Genomic DNA, 26,164 nt, shown 5'->3' on the forward strand with positions numbered 1-26,164 from the left:
TTTTCTTTTTGTGTGTTGGGTTAGGGGTGGAGCACGCAATAAAAAATTGCAATGCATGCCTTACAAGTAGTCAAGTATTCATACATGGTCAAATGTGTCAAATTAATGTACCCTTTGGTGTCCTTTCCCTTTATCGTCAACCTTACTTAATATAGATGGAAATGATGTTTAGTTGAGATTTTCTCTTTTGAGATCAAATAGAACCAAACAATACTTCCCTTTTTTCCTCTGAGAGTGAAAAGGTTTATTCATTTGACTTGCTATAAAATTTCCTCATTACAGGTCCAAAAGATGTAAAGGATATTTTTAATTGTTTAAAAGATAGTGCAGCTGAACCTATGGAGGGCACCAACACATTAAAACATCAGGCATGGCTTTGTTTTCTGTTGACTGTGCAGTTTTATGTTCTTTGTTTTTTTTATGGAGGAATATTACCTGGGATGATTTTGGTTTTTCCAATTTTTTTCTGCTATGAATAAAGTTACTGAGAGTTTCTTTTCACATTTTCTGCTTGTGCAGATTACATTCAGTCTGCTTTTCTCTCTTGTAATTGCCTTCATATCAGATGCTCTGAGTGCCGTTCCTGATAAAGGATCTATCCTGTCTCATGATGCTTCTTTTAGAAAAGAATTTCATGAAATTGTAAGATGAATGATAAATTGTGATTTTCTACTCATCGTCCATAGTGACGGTTTATAATAATTTGATAATCTTGCATACTCGTTGCGCAGGTGATGGCTGTTGGAAACAATCCAAACGTGGAGGGCTTTGTTGGTGTTATAAGACTTGCTTGGTGTGTGCATTTGATGTTAATAAATGATGGCGTTTCAGCTTCTTCATCAAATAATTCAGGCTATGTAAATTCGTGCCTTGAATTCATTTTCTCACACAATGTTTTTCAGTTTTTACTGGATAACATTCTTCGAACAGCAGCCTACCAGGTTTGTTATGCAGAATGTTTCCCTTCACTGGCAAAATTTTTATTTTCTTATCTTCTAATCAAAGCTGCCTTAAGGTCAATGCATTTGTTATTTTTCAATATAGCCTTTGCTCAACCAATTGGTTTACAAAATACCTTTAAAACAAAGATTGTTATTTGATTTCATAGTATGACCCTTTCTGCGGCGTGTACAGTTCTACTCTCCACTACAATTCTGAGGGAGAGTCAAATTTATTTCCTGGGGTTCCCTCACTCTAAACATGGGATTCAGAAAATGCATGGATCAGGCTTTTGGAAGCTCTTAATCTATAGTGGGTGTTTCTAGAGTCTTCTGTTCTTGTGTTGTGCTGCTCAATCCTGGATATATGTTGTGTAGGAATACTTGACCTTCTGTGGTGCATATATTGTTGCATGTTCTCCCATTAATCCTTATTTTGATTGTGATGTTACATTTTGTTTATTTTCTCTCTAGCATATGGTGAAGAGTTTGCTAAATTATAGAATGTGATTTTAAGGCCAATATCAAATTTTGGTTTCCGCAGAATGATGACGAGGATATGATCTACATGTACAATGCTTATATGCACAAGCTGACTACTTGCTTACTCTCTCACCAACTTGTGAGGGATAAGGTAAGTTGGATAATTTCATTTTCTCTTAAATCTTAATATTATTTGAAAATAAACCCATTTGGAGTTGTAAGATGCTGTGCAGCAAGTAATCAACTTGTACATCTGCTAGGATTTGTGTACAACTGCTCTTTATGATTCAAACTAGTTGAGCAACATCTCTTTCTGTCAATTTCTGTCCGATTGTTTGGTGTTTTAATGTCAATTTTTTTTCTGCTCTGGGTGAGAACTTGCTCACATTCCTTTCTACTGCCTTCTTTTGGAGTTATTGTTTTTAAATGCTGACATTGCAGTACTCTTGAAGGTAAAAGAATCTAAGGACAAGGCAATGAGCACGCTCAACTCATACCGTTTGGCTGTTTCACAAGATCTTATGCATGATAGCAACCCGGATTCACAACAGGCCACCGAAACTGGTCCTCTGCTGTTTGTCTCTCTGCTGGAGTTTGTGAGCGAAATTTATCAGGTTTGTTGCACCTTATTTGTATGACTTGGTGAATTTGTTCATCACCAAGGAATTTTGAACTTGGAAGTTCCAAAACAGTAAATTCTTTAAATAAATTACAATCTTTTGTGAGCTATACCACTTTCTTAGCCAACTCTAATTAAAATGTTAGTTCAGGTTTCTGTTTAGATTTAGGATCTGAAAGAAGAAATTACTGAATTAAAATTTAGTAGTGAGAAGCAAGTTGTGCATTTTTTTAATTAATTCTTCATATCTATCTCACCATTTTCTGGTACCTTGATTTTTTTACTTTTTCCAGAAAGAACCAGAGCTATTGTCTGGCAATGATGTTTTGTGGACATTTGTCAATTTTGCTGGAGAGGATCATACTAATTTTCAAACACTTGTAGCCTTTTTAAAAATGCTGAGTGCTCTGGTATGTGAATTTCTGTTTTATAATTTAATAAGTGGAATGCTATACCATGTTTATGCTATGTCCGACTTTGGTGTTCTTGATGTAATGTTCCTTTCAGGCTTCAAGTCAAGAAGGTGCTGCAAAGGTTTATGAGTTACTTCAGGGAAACGCCTTCCGTTCTGTTGGGTGGAGCACTTTGTTTGATTGCTTAACTATATATGACGAGAAGTTCAAACAGTCAGTTCAGACAGCTGGAACCATGCTACCAGAGTTTCAGGAAGGGGATGCAAAAGCACTGGTTGCATATCTGGATGTTCTTCAAAAGGTTTTAACTTACTTCTGCTATATTTTTCCTTTCTTTCCTTGAAATTGATTTGTTTCTATGGTTTTATCATCACTGTTGATTCATGTAAATAACATTAAGATATTTGTGCCAATGGGCATTGATAGTCACATTCTCGAAAGGAATTTTTATCACTGGATTGCTGATAGAATTTCAAGGATAACTTCAGCCTTTGTCTGCCCTCCTCTAAGCATTTTAGGAAAAAATAAAATATGAGGACTTACAATCATATTTTTCCAAAAGGGAGTATTACTCTTTTTCTGAACAACCCTTTAGTTTTTCATTTTTCTCATTAATTTTTTTTCTCCTGTTCTGTACTCCTTTTACGCTCTTGGTTTTTATTTATTTTCTGTGTTCTGCAGGTTATTGAAAATGGGAATCCTGTGGATAGAAAAAACTGGTTTCCTGACATTGAACCATTGTTCAAGCTCCTTAGTTATGAAAATGTGCCTCCATATTTGAAGGTTGAAGTTTATTTGGATCAAGCTGGTTCCCTAAGCAAGTTTTTCAGCAATGCTTGCAATTTTCTGTTTAAGTATTAGAAGCTTCCACTGAGTTGTTTCTGCCCCTTTGTAAATTGAATATACCATTATTTTACAGGGTGCTCTGCGGAATGCTATAGCTACTTTTGTTCATGTCTCTCCAGTCCTAAAAGATGCTATTTGGAGTTATCTTGAGCAGTATGATTTACCTGTGGTTGTTGGGGCTCAGGTTGGAAACATTGCACAGCCGACAGGAACACAGGTTAGTTTTCTCTGTAGAATTTAGATTTTTTTTGGTTGTCTGAACCTACTTAGAATGTATTAGCTGTATAATTTTTTGCTTTCTTTCTTTTAATACAAGCATTATACATTTATAGAACTTGATGATTTCTTTGAGAAATATTTGAAGGTTTTCATACAAATGGTTTTTTGGACTTGATTTTGATGACCTTTTGTTAACATTTGGTCTTTCAAGCCACATATTGCTACCGGCTATTTGGCATGTTGATTGGTTGAATCTAGTATTGCATGTACAAGAACTTTCAGATGCAATAGCATGAAGAGTCATTCATATATCTTAGCAAATTCACCTTTTTTCTCTTTTCATTTTTGTGTTCTGAAGAGAAGTTAAAAACTTCTGTAGTTTCGTTTCCTTTTCTGATGTTAAATATCTATTCTATTTCATGTATTATTATTTCAGAAAGTGGCTGTGGCACTTGATGTTGATAATGCACAGTTGCTTGTCAGAGTCTCAATGAGCTAATTATGTTGAGATTCGGAACTTTACCAATTTTATCTGGACATCCATTATCAACTAGGACTAGGAAATTGTTTAGTTTACCTTCATATGCTAAAATATTTCTGTTGAACTCTGATTTTTGCAGGTTTATGATATGCAATATGAGTTGAATGAAATAGAAGCAAGGAGAGAACGATATCCTTCGACAATATCTTTCCTTAACTTGTTAAATGCTCTCATTGGTGAGGAAAAAGATGTGAGCGATAGAGGGCGTAGGTACGGCTCAATGGGCTCTTTCTCACATTCTGATAATTGTTTTCTATGCTTTCTTTCTCTAATGTTGTTTATCTTCTTGCAGATTTATAGGCATCTTTAGGTTCATATGTGATCATGTCTTTGGGCCATTCCCTCAGAGAGCCTATGCAGATCCTTGCGAGAAATGGCAGTTAGTTGTTTCTTGTCTTCAACATTTTCACATGTATGTCTTCTACCATTTTCATTAAGGAACTCAGCTTTTTCCTTCTTTTCAACTTATTTATTTAGGATCTTGTGTATCTTTTTGTAGTTGCTCCTTCATTCGTTCTCCTATTTCACACTTGTTCATCTTAAATTGAATTTCTGCTTTCCACGCAATGGACTTTTCTTTAGGTTCCTGTTTCAGTTTTAAAGATGGAAGTTGCTATGTTTTAACTTTTCAAATAAATGAAGTATATCACATCAGTTGCGTAGCATATGAGAAACTTATTTATGTTTATATTGTATTCTGCAGGATGTTGAGCATGTATGAAATTGAAGATGAGGACATTGACAGTGTTGTTGACCTGTCACAGCTTTCAACAGGCACGCAACCATCTTCGCTTCAGATGCAGCTTCCGGTCTTAGAGTTGTTAAAAGTAGGTGTTTCATTGCTTGTTTGTCTGACTCCAAATGTTTACACATCTACTTCCAATGTCAGTTTATGCTTTGGAAAGGTGGTTGGAAACTCAGAATCATATGTGTGCTCTTAACTTTTCAATTATTAATATAAAGTGCTAGCTTCCAGTGGGCTTAGATTCCCCGTTCATATTTCTAGGAAAACAAGCTTGTTGAGGTATGAATTTCATTTTCTCTGTAGCTTTTGTGTACATGATTTGGGTTTTTAACTTGTTACTCTGGTGGTTCCTTTGACTGTTTTCATTACAGCTTTAGTTTTTTTCAATTTGAATTACAGATTATAAACTTGTTCCTCCGGTGGTTATGTACTGCATTTTCCTTTCCTTTTGTTTTCCTCCCCGTCTAAAGAAAAGTAAAAAATGTAATTGGTATCCATACTGATCCTGTAAAGAAGAGGTTCCGAGTTTGGATCTCTCTTCTCCAGGCTTGAACATACAGGTTCATATTTAGAATTGCATTTTTCCCATGCTAGGTATGTCTGTTCCCATGCACTCAACACTAACCTAAACGTTTTGCACCACAATAATCATTGTGGTGGATGCTTGAGTCGAGTCATGCTCTTCATGTAAATAGCTTGGCCCTTGTATTTATCATCTTCTTTCTCTGTAACTCTTGATGTATTGCGTTTGTTAGGTTAACAATGAAAATAAGTTCCAAGGCATTCTGGGACATCATGGTCCAGTGACTGTTCTCTCATATTTTGAGGGGGTTTATAGTTAGTACTGTAGCATCTGATTTTCTCTATACCTCCTTCCTCTTACATTGGGTGATGAAATTAATTCTATTGAGTTTTCTAAAGGGAAGTATACGTAGTTTGCATTAATTGAAGTTGAAAAGGTACGTGCCTGCTTGGTTGGAGAGATCTTGCAATAATAAAATAGAGCATAAATTGTATCTCTCCTTTCATTAAATTGTTATTGATTGACTTCTCAAAGAAAAGAAGGTATCAGACTCTCTTTTGGTACTGCTATATTGTTCCTGAAATTCGTTTTGGGCTTGGCTTGAAAATTTTGTTGCAAACAACATTTTTCTTTTTTAAGCCTTGTGGCTAGATTTGCATTATGCTTTATTTCATTTGTTTTGACAAAAAGATTTTTCAAAGCTGCATGACTTCCTTATATCTGTGTGTAGACTATAGGCTGATAATTTAGTTGTAACAGAATGTTTGACATTTGTTTTTGGCAGGATTTCATGAGTGGCCGGATTGTTTTTCGAAATATCATGGGCATCCTTCTGCCAGGGGTAAATTCTATTATCACTGAACGGACTTCTCAAATTTATGGGCAACTGCTTGAAAAGGCTGTACAACTTTCTTTGGAGATTATAATTCTTGTCCTTGAAAAGGATTTACTAGTTTCTGATTATTGGCGTCCTCTATACCAGGTAACTGTTTCATTTTTGTAGCATGCATTACTTCTCTGATGCATAGAAGCTAGCATTAATGTTTAGTTTGGTTCTTTTATATATATATGGGTAAGTTTTGAACTGAAAAAACCTGAGTCCTAAGCTTATTGGGGCTCGCTTGATTCATGAATTTTGTCTGCTTCTGTCTGCTTTGGGCCAGATCTTCTGAAACATTTAGTGCATGTATGATCTGACAAATTTTAATATTTTTTGGTCTCGGTAAAGGGTTATTTTGATTGATTGATTGATTTTTTTTCCTGATTTCAATCTTGTGTGCTCATTTCAGTGTCCATATGTTTGTTCATTATTCAGATGTCATTTAGGTGGTGCATGACTTAGTATAAATCTGGAAGTTATGGTTATAGAATAAGTTCATGCCTTTTATCTATACAGAAGGACAAAAGAACAAGGCCATGCCTGTTAAGCTTTTTCAGAAATACTAAATTCCATGCTGAAGTCCAAAATGCATAGACAATTGCTGCTCACATTTAAGACAAACTCCTAAATTATGTACCCAACTTTGTGGTTTGACATAAGCGCTTCTGTTATTCACATCTATTTTAACTTGTTGTGTTTTATTTAATTTGCAGCATTATGTTCTTTATTTTGAAGAGTTCTTTTTAATTAGATGTGATGCTAATAGAAGTTAACAATATAAGAATGAATAAATTTTTTATAAATTCTTTTTGTTGAATAACTTTTTTTGATTCTTTATTCTGAATATTTCTTTTTAAGTTGATGTGATGCTAATAGAAATTACAATGCAAGAATGAATAGAAATTTTAAGAGTCCTTTTTGTTAAATAACGTTTTTTGAATATTAGCAAAGTTTGTCAAAAGTAATAATTAATGTTAGTCTTTGCCTTGATTAGAGGGGGGACCAATATGTGATAATGTTAGTATTGTATTAAAGGTATAATAGTTGTTGAGAAGTTTTTAAGGAGAGTAGTTTATATATAGCTTCGGATTTCTGGCTTGGAGGCCTTTACTAGCTCACGAAGTGTTCCACAATTAATGTTCTAATATGATCATCTCATACGACTCTCTCATTTTTATTCTTTGTACACAATATCAAGGTTGTGTTTGGTTACCTGTCTCGAGATGGAAAAGATAGAGACATTGGGATAGAGAAGATGTCTCCTTGCACGTTATGTTTTGAAAGGATATGAATTCACTCCGAAACTGTCTCAGAGATAGATTTATTATATGTCCTTGTTTCCATCCCTTCAATCAAATATGTTTCTGTCCTTTCTATCCTAGGACACTAACTAATCGCAACCAACTATCCACTTGCCTAAATCAATCTATAATGTAACTTGGAGAAGTAACATATTAAATATAATTTGGAAGTAGATTTCAAATAATGTTCTCATTACTTGGTTATTTCTGTTGCAGCCTTTGGATGTTATTCTTTCACAAGATCATAATCTAATTGTGGCATTGCTGGAGTATGTCAGATATGATTTTCTACCCAAAATTCAGCAATGCTCAATCAAAATCATGAGTATTCTAAGGTACTGAACACATAATTGTGCACCTTTTTGTCTGGCTGCATTCCAAGAAAGAGTGAGGTTAGGTGAAATGTTGATTGGTGGGTGGGTGTGCTTAAGGTGGTGGTGTTCAGGAAAACAACCAACTAAAGTAGCCAACGAATCAAAGCTGAAATAAATTAAAATGATCTGTTCATTAGGTTTGGTATGGTTTTATTTCACATTTTCTGATTCTTTGGTTTGATATTATTTGAGATCAGCGAACTGTGTGTGCCAACCAGCCTTTAACTGAACCAATTACTAGGTAACCGAACCAAACCAGTTTTCTATGTGATTGGTTAGACTACCTGAGCCGAGCCATAAAAGTTCTTTTCTTTTCCGTTTATATTTTATCATTATTACTATAACTTTATATTTTTTTTCTTGCAAATGTCACGTGATTGAGAAATGTCTTCTTGTTAAATGTTTTTAATGGACCAAAAATTCATTATGAAAATTTTCAATAGAAGCTCGGAAAGTTTTAAAAATAGAAGTTGGTTAACCAATAAATTGAGCCAGCTATTCAATAATTAGGTTCCTGGATTCCACTACCTTTTTATTTGAACTTTTTGTTCCGTTATCAGAAACACGAACACCCCTAATTGTTGGTGGCAGTCGGTATATATTTGGTGTTTTGGGTCTTCATGGCCCTCTGCAGAAAGCGTTAACTACACTATTGTTACTTTTGGTGACAGTTCCCGTGTGGTGGGGCTCGTACAGTTACTGTTGAAATCCAATGCTGCAAACTCTTTGGTTGAGGATTATGCAGCCTGCCTTGAGGTACGATCAGAAGAATGTCAGATTATAGAGAACAAGGTTGATGATCCAGGGGTTCTGATAATGCAGGCAAGTCCAGCTACTGCTTTGCTTCCAGCATCAATAATGTTTAATGATCTTTATTGATGTCTGTAATCAGCTTTACTTTTCTTTTCAGCTCCTAATAGATAACATTAGTCGGCCAGCTCCAAATGTTACACATTTACTGCTTAAATTTGATATTGACCACGCAGTTGAGCGGACAGTTCTGCAACCAAAGTTTCACTACAGGTTTTTTTGGTTTCAAGTTGCTTATGTACGTTGATATTTAATTTTGTGATGTCTATATGATAGATTGTACTTTGTTATTTAACTTGCAGTTGCTTGAAGGTTATTCTTGAAATATTGGACAGACTTTTAAAACCTGAAAAGAATGCAATGCTTCATGAGTTTGGTTTTCAGGTTTCATGCTACTTCAATTTTATCAATTATAGTGTTGATTATTTGGTTCCTTTCCTGTTCTGGCATTTTAAGAATATCTAACCATTTTGACTGGTGCAGCTCCTTTATGAGTTGTCCGTGGACCCGCTTACATGTGGCCCTACCATGGATTTGCTGAGCAAGAAAAAGTATCAATTCTTTGTAAAGGTGCAACATGAATTATAATCTAAAGCTCTTTGGTACTGTTACTCTGCTTATATTGTATAAAGTTTTTATGCATTTTGGCACCTGTTTTAAGCATTTCAGTACCTGTTTTCTTTCTGGATGAATCTTTTTATATGACAGCACCTTGATACTATTGGTATTGCTCCGCTTCCTAAACGGAATAGCAATCAGCCACTTCGCATCAGCTCCCTTCACCAGGTTTGTTATTGTTTTTAATATTTGATGATTAAACAGGCTTATTGTTCTATTGTGGCATTCTATAGTCTTCTCATACATCCATTCTTGTAGTATGGCAGTCAGCATTTAGATAGTGGGTGAATTAGCCCTTTTCCGCCAATATTTACAAATAGCTACCATCTGGCATTTTGTTGTTAGCATGATCAATCTTTAAAGACATGGATTTGATGGGAATATCATTACCACCAAGATTTCTATATATAAAAAAATGTCTTTGTAATTTCTAATTCGGCCAATCCATTGTTAGAAGAACCAGATGCAGTAGTGACCCTATTGAATAGATGGTTCAATTAAAAAGTTCAAAATATAACATTAGTACTATTTTTATTACCAATTGTGTACACAGTTTAAAATGATACACAATCAGATTTAATGTAAGTGTTAAATCTTCTAAGAACCAAAATATCTGGTTTGCTGAGCTGGCTGTTTCACAATTCTGACCAGCTGGAATTAGGCTTCGTGCTGTCTTTGCCTTAAATAGTTCAACTGAAAACCTGGACCATTTCAGGATGCTGCTTCAGTTCTCACTAATGCCATTGTCTGATGGGAAAGTATCGTCTATTCTAAAAACACTAATTTGCAGTTTGCATGATGTGATACTGGAACAAGAATTTATAATTTTCATTTTGCAGTGTTCATTTTCTGAATTCCCTAAGCATTGAAGCTCCTGATCTTAACATTGCATTAGCCTCAAATTGTGGAAATTGAGTTGCAAATTCTCGAGATGTTTTACTTTTGAGCTCGCACATGGATTTCATTTATACATGCTGTGTTACATGGAAAACTGCCAAGTAATTAACATTGCATTTAAAATTTCATGTCTAGATGCTTGCTAATCTTTGAATATGGACAAGAAACCAAGAATTCATTTTTATTTTATTTGGGAACAATGGAGACTGCTACTACTTGAACCTATGATGTCTATTCCCACCTCCATGCTGTCCTTACCACTGAAGAAATCCTTATGATTTATCTCTACACAGCTGATGATTGATTTAATTTCATTATTTTTCCTAGAGAGCATGGCTCTTGAAGCTTTTAGCTGTAGAATTGCACTCTGGTTATGTGGGTGGCCCCTCTCATCGAGAAGCATGTCAGACCATACTTGCTCATCTTTTTGGACGGGATGTAATTGAAAGTGGGCCTGATCATGTAGTTTATGATTCCGTTATACTTCGAAACGGCACTGAGCATGCTGGAACCCAGACAATAAGCAAGAATAAGGTATTGTTACACACTCTAATTTATCACTTGTTGACTGGTGTATAGAGCCTTTTCATTTGGTTCTTTTGGACTGGGAGCTCATGCATTTTTTGGTGTTTGATAGATTTATTTTATGTTATAAGAATTCAGTCTTTACTTTTATTTTTTTAAATATTACACACGTACATTCTTCCTTAATGACTTGTACATTTACTCAGTCTATAGCATGTAGTCTATAGCCTGTTTGAGATTGTGGTAGTGGTTGCGGTTCAAAGTGCTTTTTGCTTAGAAATGCATCAAAATGATGTTTTTTTTTTTTTTAAAAAATTATTTTTGAAATCAGCACATCAAAACGATCTGAAAACATTAAAAAAATTTTTAGCAAAAAAAAATAAAATTTGAAATTTGAGGGAATGCGGTTTCAACCGCGTTCCCAAATGGAGCTTAAGTCTCCTATCCATAGCTAATTGTAGGTCAATGAAAATAAAGCCAGAGCCACAAGATAATGGACTTGAAATTGGACCTGAATGTGAAGTGCAGTTTTGCATGAAACTCTGAATGCCTTAATATTTGACCACACTTGACCTCGCCACTTTGCCTATGGAATTACAGCAAAGAACTGAATGATTCTTCTTCCTTTGCTTTGCCCCACCTCTAACAATATGACCATTGCTACTGCCTTTTGTTTCTCTGTACTCTAATTATCTAGAAGCATGCCTTATTTTATTTTTTTGTGTTTCTCTTTGAACTTTATTGACTGACTGTTTTACCCATCTAAAGGATTCACTCACATCATTTTCTATTTCCTTGATTTCTGGCTCAATGTAATTGTCAGTGAGACATTGCCTTACTCTGCTGTATTAAATATCTTTAAAGTTATGTATTTTTCATGCCAGCTTTATTATTCTCAGATGCTTTGTGGATTTATCTTTTTAGAGGTTTCTTTGCTACTTAGTGTTTACACTTGCATTTCAGTTTGTTTTACTGGATGCTGCTTGACTTTAACATTTCTTTTCTTATTTAAAATTGCTTTATATGAATGTTTATGCTCCATGGTGTCACAAATTTAATCAATTTCAGTCTTGGAGCTTTATACAATTAGCTATTTTTTTCTCCTCACAGCTTTTTTGTGAGCGAGGAGGGTTTTCTTTAACTCTTGAATGTTTTTGGTGGTTTTTGTTTCTTACTTGGTATGTACTATATAAGTATTTGGTTTTTAGCTCTTGTTTTCCCTGTAGATGGGTGGTAAATCCTCGGTTCTTGCTTCATAGGTATCCAATTTCATAGATTGCAAAAGATTATCAAAACAATTTATATTTAAAAAGGTTTGTGGATTGTTTTTTGAAGGAAAAATATGCTCTCTCATTTTGTTGCTGCTGGGAACATGTCTTCTGTTATGAAATTTAGGTTTTGGAGTTGCTCGAGGTTATCCAATTTCGATCTCCTGATACTACCATGAAGCTTTCCCAGATTGTTTCCAATATGAAGTATGATTTGATGGTAAGATTGCACTTTTTGTTGGTCCTTGCTTTGTTTCTTCTATGCTGACTTCTCTTTACATGTTTTGCAGGCAGAGGAAATACTTGGAGATCCAAGAACTTCAGGAAGGGGCGGTATCTACTACTATTCAGAGCGCGCTGATCGTCTGATTGACCTTGCTTCTTTCCGTGATAAGCTTTGGCAGGTTACTTTATAATTTAAGTTTATGGTCCAGGATTGATTTTCTTTTATTAATTTGCTGAAATTTGCCCAAAGAAGGATGCTGGTATTGATTTTTTTTTTGCTCCAGAAATTCAATTCAGTCTATCCCCAGTTAAGTAACTTTGAAAATGAAGCTGAACTCAATGATGTAAGAGAGACAATTCAACAGTTATTGAGATGGGGGTGGAAGTATAATAAGAACCTTGAGGAACAAGCTGCCCAACTTCATATGTTAACTGGCTGGTCACATATTGTTGAGGTCTATTGCTATCTCCCTAGATCCTTTCGCTGATGGTGCTGTTTGAAATAATATTTTGGCTGCTTATGTCTAAAACACTTCCATTTTGCGTTGATCAACGCGTTTGCTCAGGTGTCTGCATCCAGAAGAATACATTCACTTGAAAATCGATCTGACATTTTATATCGGTGGGCACCATCACTTGTTTTAGTTTTTCCTCTTAATTCAAGTTTCCTTTTGGATACTTTGTAAATATATTTCTGGCATTGGCAGGGTTCTTGATGCCTCTCTAAGTGCTTCTGCTTCTCGAGACTGTTCATTGAGGATGGCATTTGTATTGAGTCAGGTACGATTGATCTTTTTGATTAACTCAACTTTTATTTTTTTGAGAAACTGATTTCACAAGGTATCTAAGGAGGTCCCCCTTTCTTAATATATACTATAATTTGCTTGGTTTTGAAATTTTTGTAGGTTGCACTAACATGCATGGCTAAACTACGTGATGAAAGGTTCTTGTGCTCTGGTGGTTTAAATTCAGATAATATGACATGTCTTGATGTTATAACGGCAAAGAAACTATCAAATGGTGCCTGTCACTCAATATTATTTAAGCTTATAATGGCAATTCTGAGAAATGAATCATCAGAATCTCTGAGAAGACGGTATGGCTTTCTAGAAGCTGATTGATTTTATTGCACTTGTTGAACTTCTAGTTTAAGTCTGAGTATTGTTTTTCATTGGTTGGTGGTTGCAGTCAATATGCATTGCTGCTCGGCTATTTTCAGTATTGTCAGCATATGCTTGATCCAAATATCCCAACATCAGTTATGCAATTTTTGATGCTCGAGGAGCAAGATAGTGAAGATCTAGATTTCCAGAAAGTGTGTAGATTCTAAACCACTGATTTAATTTTCTCTCACGTTTAAATATTTATCTTCTTTTATTCGCTGTCCTCTTTCCAGATTGACAAAGATCAGGCAGAACTAGCTCGTACCAATTTTTCAATTATGAGGAAAGAAGCTCAGGCCATCTTGGATTTGGTAGATCTCTTACTTTTTCATCATATATTTGCCAGTTGGGAAACTGGCTGGAATGTAGGGAATCATGGCTGTTATTCTCAGTGTGAATTTTAGATAGACATTACTGGGATCTGAAATTCAGATTAAATTTATGGATTCTAGTTTAAAGAGGTCATCATGCTCAGGCCCAAATATGTGTAATGTCTTTGAAGTTTTAGTTAAAAGGCTTCTCAATTTCTGTTTAGATATACACTTCAAGTCGAGCTTCTTGTCACAAAAGAATTTTAAGATATTTAATCTGATTCAAAAACATATATTATTCAAGTTCTCATTCTTGTCTGCTGCCAGTGTTGTTATTAATGCCTATGACTTATTTTCTTTTCCTGGTTGCTTTTCTCTGAATCAAAAGATAAGTTTTCATGACTGCTTTGCTTTTCATTTATTTTTTGTTTGTTGTTGAATCTCCAGGTAATAAATGATGCAACTAAAGGAAGCGAACCTGGGAAGACAATAGCGCTGTATGTTCTGGTTGCATTAATATGTATTGACCATGAGAGATACTTCTTAAGCCAACTTCAAAGTAGAGGATTTTTAAGGACTTGCCTAACGAGCATCAGCAATTTTTCAAACCAGGTGTTCCTTCTTTCACTACTATTGTACTGACTCATGGTTAAAACTGTTTTACATTCTACAAATTTTTTTTTTTTAATTTCTCAGCACAGTAACAAGTAAAATTATCCACTTTTGAAATCTTACTTTAATGATGATTTAATCAGAAGATCAGGTGAAAATATAGATTTTGCTATTTCTGTCTTAGTTCATGTATGGAATGAAAACTTGAAAAATTTCTTACTCCCAGCTGTTACAAATTTGTTTTCTCCACTCTTTGGTTAGTATTAATGACTTTGTTAATCAAAATATGAAATTTTAGTTCATTAATTTTTGGCATGTTTTTCACATAGATTGAGGGGGGGGGGGTTATTGACAGTAAAACTCTAGGGCTTGCAACCACGAGGGTGCAGGGTCGTGTTAGTTATTTCAGGCAAAATGGTAAAGGGTATGACTCTCTCCAAAATTTTCTTCTCAAGTCCCAACGTTGTTGGGACCATAATGGATGGAGAATGAATGACTTTGAGAATTATAATCTGATTTATTTAATTTATATGATTATCCTTGATTTTAGCAGTGTATAGGAATATCAGTTTTCCTACCATTGAAATTTCTTGTTCCTATTAGATTCAGTTTTTCCTGATCTCCTTATTTTTTTTGGTTGCGATTTATAGCTTCCAAGTTAAACATTTAAGAGCGGTTTTGAAGATTTGATCAATCAAATAAACTTGAATTAGAGAATTGGTTCTTATAGGTATTCTTGCTGCTTTGTTCATTGTTTGGGTCTGCATCAAGAACTAGGCATCTACATTTGTATATGGAGATTTCCCTTGAACCAAACTCATTAGCATAGAGTTTGACGCAACATATAACGTGGATAAAAGTTAGTGTTATCAAGTCCTAAAGTTAGAGTCCTAACACCGTGGAGGATTAAAAGGAAAATATCTGATATTTTATAAAAATCTAAATAATAGTCTGAATTTGAATGTTCTTAAAATAAACTAGATATTCTATTTATATTAGTTTTAGACCTAAAATCCTTTATAGTAAATGATTCTTAATTAAAACTTACCTAACTTATAAAATCCTAATAAAATTTATCTAGCATTAGGATTTCTATATAGTAAAATTCTAATTACATTGAAAGTCCTAATTTAAATAGAAAAAAGAAATCCAAATACAAGGTTGACGTAGAACAATTATCCCATGAATTTATGGCTCTAATTGACAAGACCAAGCTAGAAAAGAAATTCGCAGAGAAACTCGGAAACATGATATAAGGCCTAAAGTTACAATTTCCTGTTTTAATTATTTTTCTTGTTAATTTTGAATTTTAATTATTATTTTTTATTTAGCTCATGACTTTTAATTTAATTAGTATTTTACTATTTAGCAATCCTAATGCTAAATGAATTTTATTAATTAAGTATTAATTATGAATCCTTTCTCTACAGTTTGGTCTGTAACCTTAGGGTTTAAGAACCCTAGTTTTATCTTCGCTATACACTACATTAGGTGGTCTCAAAGTGGGTCAATATTTGGATCGATTGTGAATTATGAAGAGAATTATGAAGTAGTTGATGCCAACCATCTCTGTGACGGTGATTAAGGGATGTAACCTGTTTGGGATCAACTAGATCACCTTTAAGTAGCGATAGTAGCTTTAGAGGGACGAATGCAAATTGGGTTTGATGACATCAATCTTGATTTTACAACCAGGTTTGAGGCACTATGGTTGCTCGTAAACATGAATTGGGGAAGAAGAGAGGCATGCGCTGGGGATGACGCCCGTGGCCAACCTTTCATTGAACTAGTTCATGCAAATCCTCGTGGTCAATATGACGACGAGTATTCATCTGGTGAAGAAGATCGAGGCAAGGAATAATTATGAACAAGATTATCGTGTGGAGGGTGAAATTTCTTCTTTTGGTTGTGATTTAGGAGCATAGGGGTTTCTTGATTGGTTAGTTGAATGTGATCAATTTTATGCGTATATGAGAATTTTAGATCGAGAATGGTAAAAAATGTAGGGTTTAAATTGTTGCATGAGGTCTTAGTGTAGTGGGATATGTTATTGGATACTAAATGGCGAGAGGTAGAAGACCTATTAAGACTTGGGAATGAATGAAGCAGTTGTTGGGAGATAGATTTTGGCCCCTTAATTATGATAAGATTTTGTTCCATCAGTATGAAAAGTGTTCCCAAGGTTCTTGAACTTTGCATCAATATACAACGGAATTTTTACGCCTAGCTGAGAAGAATAACATGCATGAAACTGATGGGCAACAAGTTGCTAGATATGCAGAGACTGAAACCTGCCATTAGAGATAGAATTAGGCTTCAGATGTTGTTGAATGTTACTGATGCATGAAATATGGCTTTAAGGCAGAGATGTTGATGCGGGTTAGAACCAATACGAGATTTGATTATAAAAGGAGGGTTTCTACAACAGAGCCTCGAATTACACCTGCTGAGAAGGGTAAGCTGCCACAGACAAATAGTAAATCCAAACCAGTTATTGCTGACTTTGGCTATGATAAATAAGGCCTCAAGCAATTCCTAACATGAATAACCAGAAGAGATAATCTTGGTGCCACGCACCTCCAATAAAGTGTTATAGATGCAGTCAGGAAGGGCATAAATCCAAATGTATGATCTCAGAGGAGGCCTATAAACATGGTTGATCATATGGATGGAGAGTGTAAAGAAGGTACAAAATTGTATCTGGAGGAGTGTTGTGAACCTGATGATGAGGGTGAGTATGAGGATGAAGATGGTTAGGTTTTTGTGGTGAGGCGATTGATGCTCACACCAAAAGCTGATGATGAGACACGACACAAACTTTTTTGTACTAGGTGCACAATAAACCAATGAATTTTTGATAATGGTAGCTGCGAGAATATTATTGGTAGGGAAACCGCTGTTAAATTGAGTTTGAATATTAAAAAATATCCTAAACCTTACACTATAGGTTCAATTAAAAAGAGAACAAAGATAGTAGTAACTGAAAGATGTAAAGTTTCTTTTTCCATAGGCAAGTATAAGTATGAAGTTTACTGTGATTAGTTGACATGAATACTTGTAACTTGTTATTTGGTAGGCCATGACAATATAATGTGAATGCATGGTATGGGGGACAAGAAAACATCTATAGATTTGATAATGATGAGATTAGTTTTACTTCGATGCCTTTGAAGGGGAATTCCCAACCAAAACCCTGTAAGGCTGGAGGAAAGGTATTCTTTACTATTAACCAATCTTTGTCGGAAATTGAAACATTTTAAAGGAGACGAAGGAAGTAGATATTTTAATTGTTCCTCCTATGCGTGATATTCAACACCTGATTGACTTGATACTAGGGGCAAGCCTTTCGAATTTATCATATTACAGAATGAGTTCAAAAGTAGGTGAGATCTAGAGGGAGAAAATAGAAGAATTGTTGAAGAAAGAGATGATTCAAGAGAGCTTAAGTCCATGTGTTGTCCCTATTTTACTGATACCAAAAAAGGATGGTAGTTGGTGTATGCGTGTTGATAGTCGCGTTGTCAATGAAATCATCGTGGGATACAAATATTAAAATAAATCATATCGAGCACTTAAAGAGTGTTCTAGAGGTGTTGAAAAACAAGTTGTTATGAAAAATGTTGAGGTGTTCTGTCATCATTCCTTATGGAGGTGTTCTGTCATAATGAAAGATTCATAAGGTGGTGTGATTCCCTCTTCTTGAATTGTTCATCATTTCCATTTTAGGATTCTTCCTTTTTGAACTGCACCTTTGTACTTTTATTGTATCTCCTCTTTACATGATGTGCCCCTCTTTCTTTTTCATCATAGGAAGGTAAAAATTCTGGAACTTCTAGTTCTTATAGGATTTAAAATTGTAGATAAGCTCAAGAGCTTGTAATATTGCTTCCTACTAATCTGATAAGGAATATTGAACTGATAAGAGAGAGCATGCTTAAAAGGGATTTTGGTAGTTTTTAAGGCAAATCGTTTCTTGCCAACATGACAGAGACTATTGGGTTATGTTAGCTACATGTGCAATTTTATTTGGAGAGATAAGGTTACTTTTAAGACTAAAACATTCTCAACGGGAGTAGCACCAATGACTACTTATAGGTGAGGAGACCTCAAGAGCATTATTCGTGGTATGTTGTGATGTGCTTTAATAGGTGGATACACAAAGCTACTTTTTATGCATTGCCTTGTAACATTGGATATTTGGAGCTGAAGCAGGAATTTATGATAAGATTTTGGGTTATTCGAAGTTGATTCACCCGAGGTGATATGAAGAGGAATAGATACAAAACTTTTTAGGAGATTTTTTTTCACTCCTTGTAGTGACTTTTTGGAAAAGCAATAGATAAATGGGTAGTCTTAGATTAAATCCGATGTGAGATAGATTTGTTTTTCCATCTTTATAGGTGTTTTGTAAGAACTTGGGGACTTCTCTTTTGAGCATTTAAAGGCTTTTTTTAGCTATTATTTTCTAGTTTTTTTTTATGCTGGTTCTTTATTTTGTTTTGTGAAGGACGTGTCATCCTGATTAATGTTTCTTCTTTTTGAAAAAAGATGAAAGACCTATTTGTTTTTAATTTTCATGTGCGAAAGAGAGCACTTTTTTTGTTTTTGTTATAATAAATATTAAGCTCTTCTAATTTCATCTTGGTCTTGTTTCTTATATAACTTTACAAGCATATAGTGATATAGATGGAAACAACATAAGAAAGACAATGAGCATAAGAACACATAGTTATGCCAAATAGGGATAACACACTTTAATTCAAAATTTTATTAATGAATATTTTCTCTTCATGTATTCTGCTGAAAAAACCTAAACCAACTAGGAAAAAATAACAAATTTTGAATAATAACTTTTGGGCATTATCGAAAGACCTTTTTGATCTTTGATTGCTAAAAAAATTTAATCCTATAGGAAACAAAACCTTTATAATCTCAAACAAAATTTTAGCTCGATCTAACGGTCATATCAAAAGTTATGTCCAATAACATAAAACTATGTGTTATGAAAAAATCTTGTGCATCAGTCTTTATGGGTTGGAAAGAAATCTTGTGCATCGAGTTCAAATTACTCGTCTTGATCTCGTAGATCTTCAATCAAAGACTCTCCAGCCCCTTTTCTTTCCTTCTCTTCAAGTATATAACAATTTTTTAGACATTAACTTCAATCCATTCATCTTAAAATTTGTATAATAAATAAAACTTGACAAATCATTTCCCTTCCATTGTGTTTCTAAAGTAATGAATTCCAAACATCAAATTTGTTTCACTAATATTTGTTGTAAGCACATAACCCTTGAATATATTTACATTTGTGATTACATTAACCTTGTAATAAAAAATATTAACATAATTTAAATAATTTTTTTTCTTCCCTCAAACACCTATGTTTTCTTTGCATTCAACCCAAGACATCATCAATGATATCGTCAATTGTATTATTGTAATTATTGATGATATTATCATCAACATAATCGTCATCGAAATAAATATCATAAATTGATGAAAAATATCAATCCACATCTATCTTATGATAAATGAAATCACCAAAAATCTTCACGATACTCATCCTTATCAAGAAGCCGTTTTCTCTGCTCATGTTTCTGAAACAAGTTATCAAAACAAGTCATGGATTCATGATCACTTCTCAAGATTCCTTGAACTCCTCAATTCTATCAACTGTTGAGTTAATTTTGCAATCTATTTCCGTATATCTTCTATCGTTGGTTCATGAACACATCTTTTTAATTTTACAATCTGTCTATGCATGTTTTTTATCATTAGCTGCTGAACATTTCTCTCCCAACGGGGAACCTTCTCATCCCCTTTTGTTGAACACGCTCTGCTTTGTGATTTTTTCCAGCCATGATTATTTAGCAGCACACATGAAACAAAATACCTAGGATTGCTTCACACAACAAGCAATAACCTAAGATTCCTAGACTCTAAGACCAACTAACGTAGACGGAAGCAACACAAGAAAAACAAGAAGCACAAGAACACAAAGTTATGCTGAATAGGAGTCGCACGTAAATTCTAATTTAAAATTTTATTACTAGATATTTTCTTTTCAAGTAGTCTGCTGAAATACAAGCTAAATAACTCTAGTTATACTAAAAAAACATCATATACAAAATTGAAAAAATAATAGATGAGTTCTAAACCAAATAGAAAAAAGAATCCTAAACCAATTGGAAAATTTTTTAGCAAATCTCGAACAATCACTTCTAGGCATTATCAGAAGGCCTTCCGATTTCTGATTGTTACAAAATCTTAACTCTATACGAAATTGAACCTTTAGAATCTCCTAATTAAATTTCAGCCCTATACAACGGTTAGATCAAAGGAAAAATCTCCTGCATCATATAGACAATCGTGAATGTGGCTCCCACAACACAATTAATCTCTCCCAACCTACTTGCACCTGTTATGTTCATGTAGACAAGTCTTCACCCAATGCTAGACTCAGGCCAAAACAATTGCGAGTCCCTCCTAAATACTTTTTGGATTGGTTAAATAGTCTGCTTTTTGATGAAGTAGATGCTGTCAAGAGTTGCAATTGTTACAGTTTCACTAGGTAACAGAAAAACATTTACAAATTGACCAGACAATTGCATCCACACACATGTATCAATGAAAAGAAAATGACAAACTAAAGAAACTTTAACATGCTTAGTACTTTCACATGCCCTACTAGATCTGTAATGGAGAAAAACACAGTGCTTTTATTCACTCCCCCTTCTTTCCAGGTTCATGAGTCTTTGCTCTTTCAACATATTTTTCTATTATGTTAATTTGGAAGGATGTTTAATTTTCTTTACTAGGGTAGAATTATGAGAGCCACCTAATACAGCATGCTCCAGAGTTTAGGTTTCTTTTTTCCCTTTTTATGTATCCTTGTGCACATATTGCATTAATGTGTTTTCATGTACCATGCCATATTGTTTTTTAATTCAGGATGGCGGGCATTCATTGGATTCATTGCAGCGGGCAAGTACCCTTGAGGCTGAATTGGCATTACTGTTGAGGATTAGCTACAAATATGGGAAATCTGGGGCCCAGGTTTTGTTTTCCATGGGTGCCTTGGAGCATCTTGCATCATGCAGGGCAGTCAGTTTACAGGTGATAATATTATCCATCTGCTCTCAAGTCATTTGTTTGCTCTTACTTTCACAAAGCTAAACTTAAGCTGGATTATAGGGATGTTTGAGGCGGTTTGACCGAAAGCTTCGTCGAGATGTTTCTGTAGATTTTGACAAACAATGCATGATTGTAACACCTATGTTGAGATTGTTGTTTTCTTTGACGTCATTGGTTGATACATCTGATATATTCGAGGTTAGCCTTCTTTCTTGGTTTTGGTTATTTCTTTCTTATTGAATCATTTCTTACATCTAAAACATTATAACCTTTTCTTTTCCTATTTTGTTAAATAATTTTTTTATTTCCCACATATAGCGATACTTGCAAATGAAAATTGTGGTTCTTTTTAAAGTTTTTAGTAATTCTCAATGAAGATTGCCCCTTCAAAAGTATATAATTCTCAATTACATACTCTTGAATTGACAATCTTTTTGGGCCAGGCTGAAGCCATCTTCACACCCTGTTTGGAATAGATTCTCATTACAATTAAATTGAATTTAGTAAAATTGATTTCACAATTTAGATTATATTTTTGGAATTATTCTTGGACAGTTGAATAGGGACCTTTTCTTTTGGAGTTCATAATAGATCATTTAGGTTTAATAATTTCTGAAATTACTTGTCTAACTAAACATGTCTCTTTAATGAAACTGGTCCCTTTTCTGTTGCCTGTAGCTTTAAACTTATAGCCATAATTTTAAATTGTGGTTGCAGATTATGGATTTCACAGGTGTTAAATAATGGTTTCAATATGCATGCTTTTCTAGTAGTTAAATGCCATCTAAACAGTACATTAGAACTATCAAAGGAATACAAACAATCAAAAAATCATATTAGTAAGCAGGCTGTTATTGGCCTGTTATTTTCACTATAACAACCATTATTGTTATATAAGGGTGTTATAGTTGTTCTAGTTGTAAATCACCATTAACAGCAGTATAATGCCGAGTAACAGTAATATGTTTCCCAGTTCTGTTAAATAAGGGTTATTATTTAAAACCATCCCTGTAGTTTTCATTTGCAGAAAAATCCTTATTACTCCCTCTATGCAACAAAGACTGCCATATTCGTTATTTTCTTTGTCTCAGAAAAGGAAGTCAACAAACAAATGTAGATTCAACTGTCTATTTTGCTCTTACATTGCTATGTGTACTTGTTAAATGAACAATAAAAAAACATTCTTCTTGTTTGAGCATTTAGTGAAAGGATAATAAGGTCCAGGGCAATATTGGCATTTGAAGTTAAGTGAAAGTCTGAGCATTTAGTGCATTCTTCTTGTTGTTCAAAAATAGACTCTTAATTCTGGAGAAAAAAGAGTGAATAGTCTAGTCAATACCAATGTAGGTCTTACCAACACTTCAAACAAGCCTATGAGCAACCTTAAGACAGATTATTCATGAGCGTGTACATCTGCCTTAAAAGTGATGGGTTACTCCTTGTTCATTTGTTAAACAATCATGACAATCTACTGTTAAGCTTCTTCAATAAGATAAATAAATATACAGAAAGAACACCAAGCTCTTTAGCAATTTGTCTCATTTGTCACTCTGAAATTATCACTGTTGAACAATTAGTGTTATACCAAGATTTGCCACAAAGTCGTCGTTGCAATTTCTTCTCATTTTGCCATCAATGTTGCTCATCAAGGCTCATGTCCAAGCTTTCAGTTTTATGGCTATCGTGGTCAGGGCTAACTTTCCTTTTTCTTTCCATATTTGGGTCCAATTCGCACTTAACATTCTTCATCTTTTACGTCCTTTTCTATGTGTAATAGGTGAAGAATAAAATTGTTCGTGAAGTTATAGATTTTGTAAAAGGACATCAGATGCTGTTTGATCAAATTCTTCGTGAAGATATTTCCACAGCTGATGAATTGACTGTGGAGCAGATCAATCTTGTTGTTGGCATACTTTGTAAGGTAAACTCTTGGCGGTAATGGTATTATAAGATATTAATACAAGGTGGGTATCTTTTCAGCTCTAGGTACTGCAAGCTCTAGGCAATGCGGTGGCAGTTGAGCATTGAACTATGTTGTGGTTGGGGAAAATTTATTTGTGCCTTGAAAGGGTTGTAAAATGTGCTCTATAACAAGACAATTTGCTTGTGGTTGCCTGCTAGTTTAGCTAGTAAGATCATGTAGTATTATCTGAAGTGACTAGGATACTGATTGTACTTTGGATGAGATGGGTAAGGCAGGGGAATGGTTTAGATGTTATCCCATGTTGTAACCTAGTAATTGAATTAAGATAAATAAATAATTAATCCATCTCCTCATTGTCATATTGGATGATTTTTTTCCATTTGTTTTACCAGCTAGTTTTCTTTTTATTTGGTATGCTCAAAAAGTAAAAAGAAGAAAAATCTTTATTTGGTTATGCACAACTCCATTTTTCCCCCTGCAGGTATGGCCCTATGAAGAGAGTGACGAGTTTGGTTTTGTTCAAGGTCTTTTCAGTATGATGCGTGCTCTTTTTTCTTGTGACTCTGGAGCTCCTACTGTTGGTAAATTGGCCCAATCTTCTGAGGTATCTCAGGTCTCTTTTAGAACCACTATTTGAAACAAATATATATATATATATATCTATATATATATATATATATATATCATGTTATATATGTCTTTATTTTATCAACATTTCAATTGTTTCTTTTGAAAAAATCAGAATAAAAGCAAGGTAGAACTGAACTCGTTTCGGCTATGCTTCAGTCTGGGCTCTTACCTATATTTCTTAGTCACAAAAATGTCTCTGAGACTCCAGGTATATTTATGAATGTGGAGCTAGTCATTTGTGATGAAATACAGTACTACTTTTCCCAGTGAATAAGGAGATATTTCCCATATGGCCATATGAGTTGTGATTGTGACAGGTCTCAGACAGCTCCATAGATTACCATTCCCCTGCTATGCTGCAGCAGCCCACATTGATGTTACTTGACTCTCTCCTCCGTTCAGTTGCAACTTCCCTTGAAATGGCTGCTGAGGAGAAATCCTTACTTCTTAATAAGGTGTTATAATCATTACATATGTTAAAATATTTTCCCATTTTTGTTGGTTTTTCCTCCTTTTGTTCATTTCTTATTATGTTCAGTTAAAAAGTAACTTTATTTGGGTTTGCAGATTCAAGATATAAATGAACTGTCAAGGCAGGAGGTGGATGAAATTATCAACATGTGTGTTATGCAAGAGTCTGTTTCTTCATCCGATGACATACAGAAGAGGTACTTGTTCTGATTTTCTTCACTTCATTATTATGTTTAATCCTAGTTTGATTCGTTTAAGTTATGTTTTTGCCTATCTTCATTTTATCTATCATATCATCTTTCTATATCAACATGTGAAACTAGTCTTTTGACCAAAACTTTCTTTAAGTCTTTTCGTTTGCATTTTCAATGTATACAAGCATGCATATATTACATTACTGATAAATAAAAAAGATCACTATCAAACATAGTCAGCAAAGTAGGACCTCTGAAGTCTAGAGATGGACCTAGCCTTCAGCATTTTAGTATTAAGCAACCATTTGGTACTGTGAGACTTGAAATTAAAAGTGTAGCAAGTGACGATCCCAAATCTGGAAGTTCAGCAAAGCAAATCAAGGACAGTCTTCCTTAACCAACCGTGGAAAAAATATTCAAGCAGCGATATTTGATTTATACACCGCCACTAAACTCATAATTTCTCTATAATAGAAAGCCAGGAATCAGGTTGACTTCCAACTTCCTAGAAGAAAGACAAAAAAAGAAACAGCAGCTGTGGTAACACCTAGTGACTCTGGACATGGAGCAGCAACATTAGGTATCAAACTGAGAAAAAAATCTTCAGACTGTAGAATTTGTGCTTGGTTGCTGATTCTGGGCAGTGCTTTCTCATTGCATTAAATCAGAGGCCATGATTTTTAAGAAAAATCTCTTTCCCAACTGCGAAGAATGATGCCATATGTTTGTAGAGACAAGATTATTTTGACGTGTGTTTAAATATGATAGTAGTATTCGACTTCTTACAAGTTGGCAGAACCAATTTGTTATAATATGAGCGTGCAATTTCTCATTATGATATGCTGGCACCTGGCAGTAATCCCAACAGCTTTCTTTCAGAACTTTTTTCCTGTGCTATTTGTTATTCAATGCAAATTAAAATGTCTCATTGATTTTAACCAGAAATAACAAAGAAACTCTTGGGACTAGATTTGGTGGTGAAATTGAAGTTGCAAATAATAACATGGTTGAGAAGATATAGACTGTAGAGCTCTTTCAAAACTCTTCGATACTAATTGATGTAGAACCTGATTTTGACCAAAACAACACATGACAATCCAAAAGGATCAATTTATTTGATTGATGAAAATTCATAGCCTTCTCGAGTTTCTAACTAGGATACTATTTATAGGTACCAAAACAAATAGAAAGTTTGAAAACCTAACCCAATAGTATTAGAAAAAACGAACCCAAAAGAAAGTTACTAATAGGATATAAATCTAAGCTCCTTATCAAGTGTTACTATAACTACCATGTAAAAACTTGTATATAATTATCTAAAGTAATTAAAATCTTAAATAATCATGTAAAAAAAATCTTAAATAATCATGTAAAACTAAATAATCAAATGCTAATTCTAAAAGTCTTACTTTATTCTCAATCACCCACAAAATCAAAACCACTGCCATCTCCAATGTCAACATACTCTTCTATGCCTACCCTTGTTATAGGCTTCCA

General features: G+C 34.3%; 1 protein-coding gene across 2 annotated transcripts in view; it reads left to right on the plus strand.

Moving 5' to 3' along the window:
• The window catches only part of LOC18100107 (nuclear pore complex protein NUP205), a 34,733-nt gene that overhangs the window by 3,867 nt on the left and 4,702 nt on the right, over positions 1 to 26,164 (plus strand). The window contains exons 7-42 of one of the 2 annotated variants that reach the window (XM_006381293.3): positions 283 to 368; positions 520 to 642; positions 732 to 941; positions 1,483 to 1,572; positions 1,874 to 2,035; positions 2,334 to 2,450; positions 2,548 to 2,754; positions 3,135 to 3,236; positions 3,373 to 3,516; positions 4,139 to 4,269; positions 4,352 to 4,471; positions 4,763 to 4,886; positions 6,112 to 6,309; positions 7,725 to 7,843; positions 8,554 to 8,704; positions 8,793 to 8,905; positions 8,995 to 9,076; positions 9,176 to 9,262; positions 9,401 to 9,478; positions 10,535 to 10,741; positions 12,128 to 12,220; positions 12,291 to 12,404; positions 12,510 to 12,680; positions 12,792 to 12,847; positions 12,933 to 13,005; positions 13,131 to 13,321; positions 13,414 to 13,540; positions 13,622 to 13,699; positions 14,147 to 14,311; positions 21,266 to 21,430; positions 21,509 to 21,646; positions 23,226 to 23,369; positions 23,854 to 23,985; positions 24,115 to 24,210; positions 24,320 to 24,457; positions 24,570 to 24,670. In XM_006381293.3, the coding sequence (XP_006381355.3) occupies positions 283 to 368; positions 520 to 642; positions 732 to 941; positions 1,483 to 1,572; positions 1,874 to 2,035; positions 2,334 to 2,450; positions 2,548 to 2,754; positions 3,135 to 3,236; positions 3,373 to 3,516; positions 4,139 to 4,269; positions 4,352 to 4,471; positions 4,763 to 4,886; positions 6,112 to 6,309; positions 7,725 to 7,843; positions 8,554 to 8,704; positions 8,793 to 8,905; positions 8,995 to 9,076; positions 9,176 to 9,262; positions 9,401 to 9,478; positions 10,535 to 10,741; positions 12,128 to 12,220; positions 12,291 to 12,404; positions 12,510 to 12,680; positions 12,792 to 12,847; positions 12,933 to 13,005; positions 13,131 to 13,321; positions 13,414 to 13,540; positions 13,622 to 13,699; positions 14,147 to 14,311; positions 21,266 to 21,430; positions 21,509 to 21,646; positions 23,226 to 23,369; positions 23,854 to 23,985; positions 24,115 to 24,210; positions 24,320 to 24,457; positions 24,570 to 24,670 (4,633 nt within the window). The remainder of the gene's footprint in view (positions 1 to 282; positions 369 to 519; positions 643 to 731; positions 942 to 1,482; positions 1,573 to 1,873; positions 2,036 to 2,333; positions 2,451 to 2,547; positions 2,755 to 3,134; positions 3,237 to 3,372; positions 3,517 to 4,138; positions 4,270 to 4,351; positions 4,472 to 4,762; positions 4,887 to 6,111; positions 6,310 to 7,724; positions 7,844 to 8,553; positions 8,705 to 8,792; positions 8,906 to 8,994; positions 9,077 to 9,175; positions 9,263 to 9,400; positions 9,479 to 10,534; positions 10,742 to 12,127; positions 12,221 to 12,290; positions 12,405 to 12,509; positions 12,681 to 12,791; positions 12,848 to 12,932; positions 13,006 to 13,130; positions 13,322 to 13,413; positions 13,541 to 13,621; positions 13,700 to 14,146; positions 14,312 to 21,265; positions 21,431 to 21,508; positions 21,647 to 23,225; positions 23,370 to 23,853; positions 23,986 to 24,114; positions 24,211 to 24,319; positions 24,458 to 24,569; positions 24,671 to 26,164) is intronic. The other variant, XM_024603092.2, reaches the window with a different exon arrangement.

This window comes from Populus trichocarpa, chromosome 6 (genome assembly GCF_000002775.5).
Source record: "Populus trichocarpa isolate Nisqually-1 chromosome 6, P.trichocarpa_v4.1, whole genome shotgun sequence".
Taxonomy (NCBI): Eukaryota; Viridiplantae; Streptophyta; class Magnoliopsida; order Malpighiales; family Salicaceae; genus Populus; species Populus trichocarpa.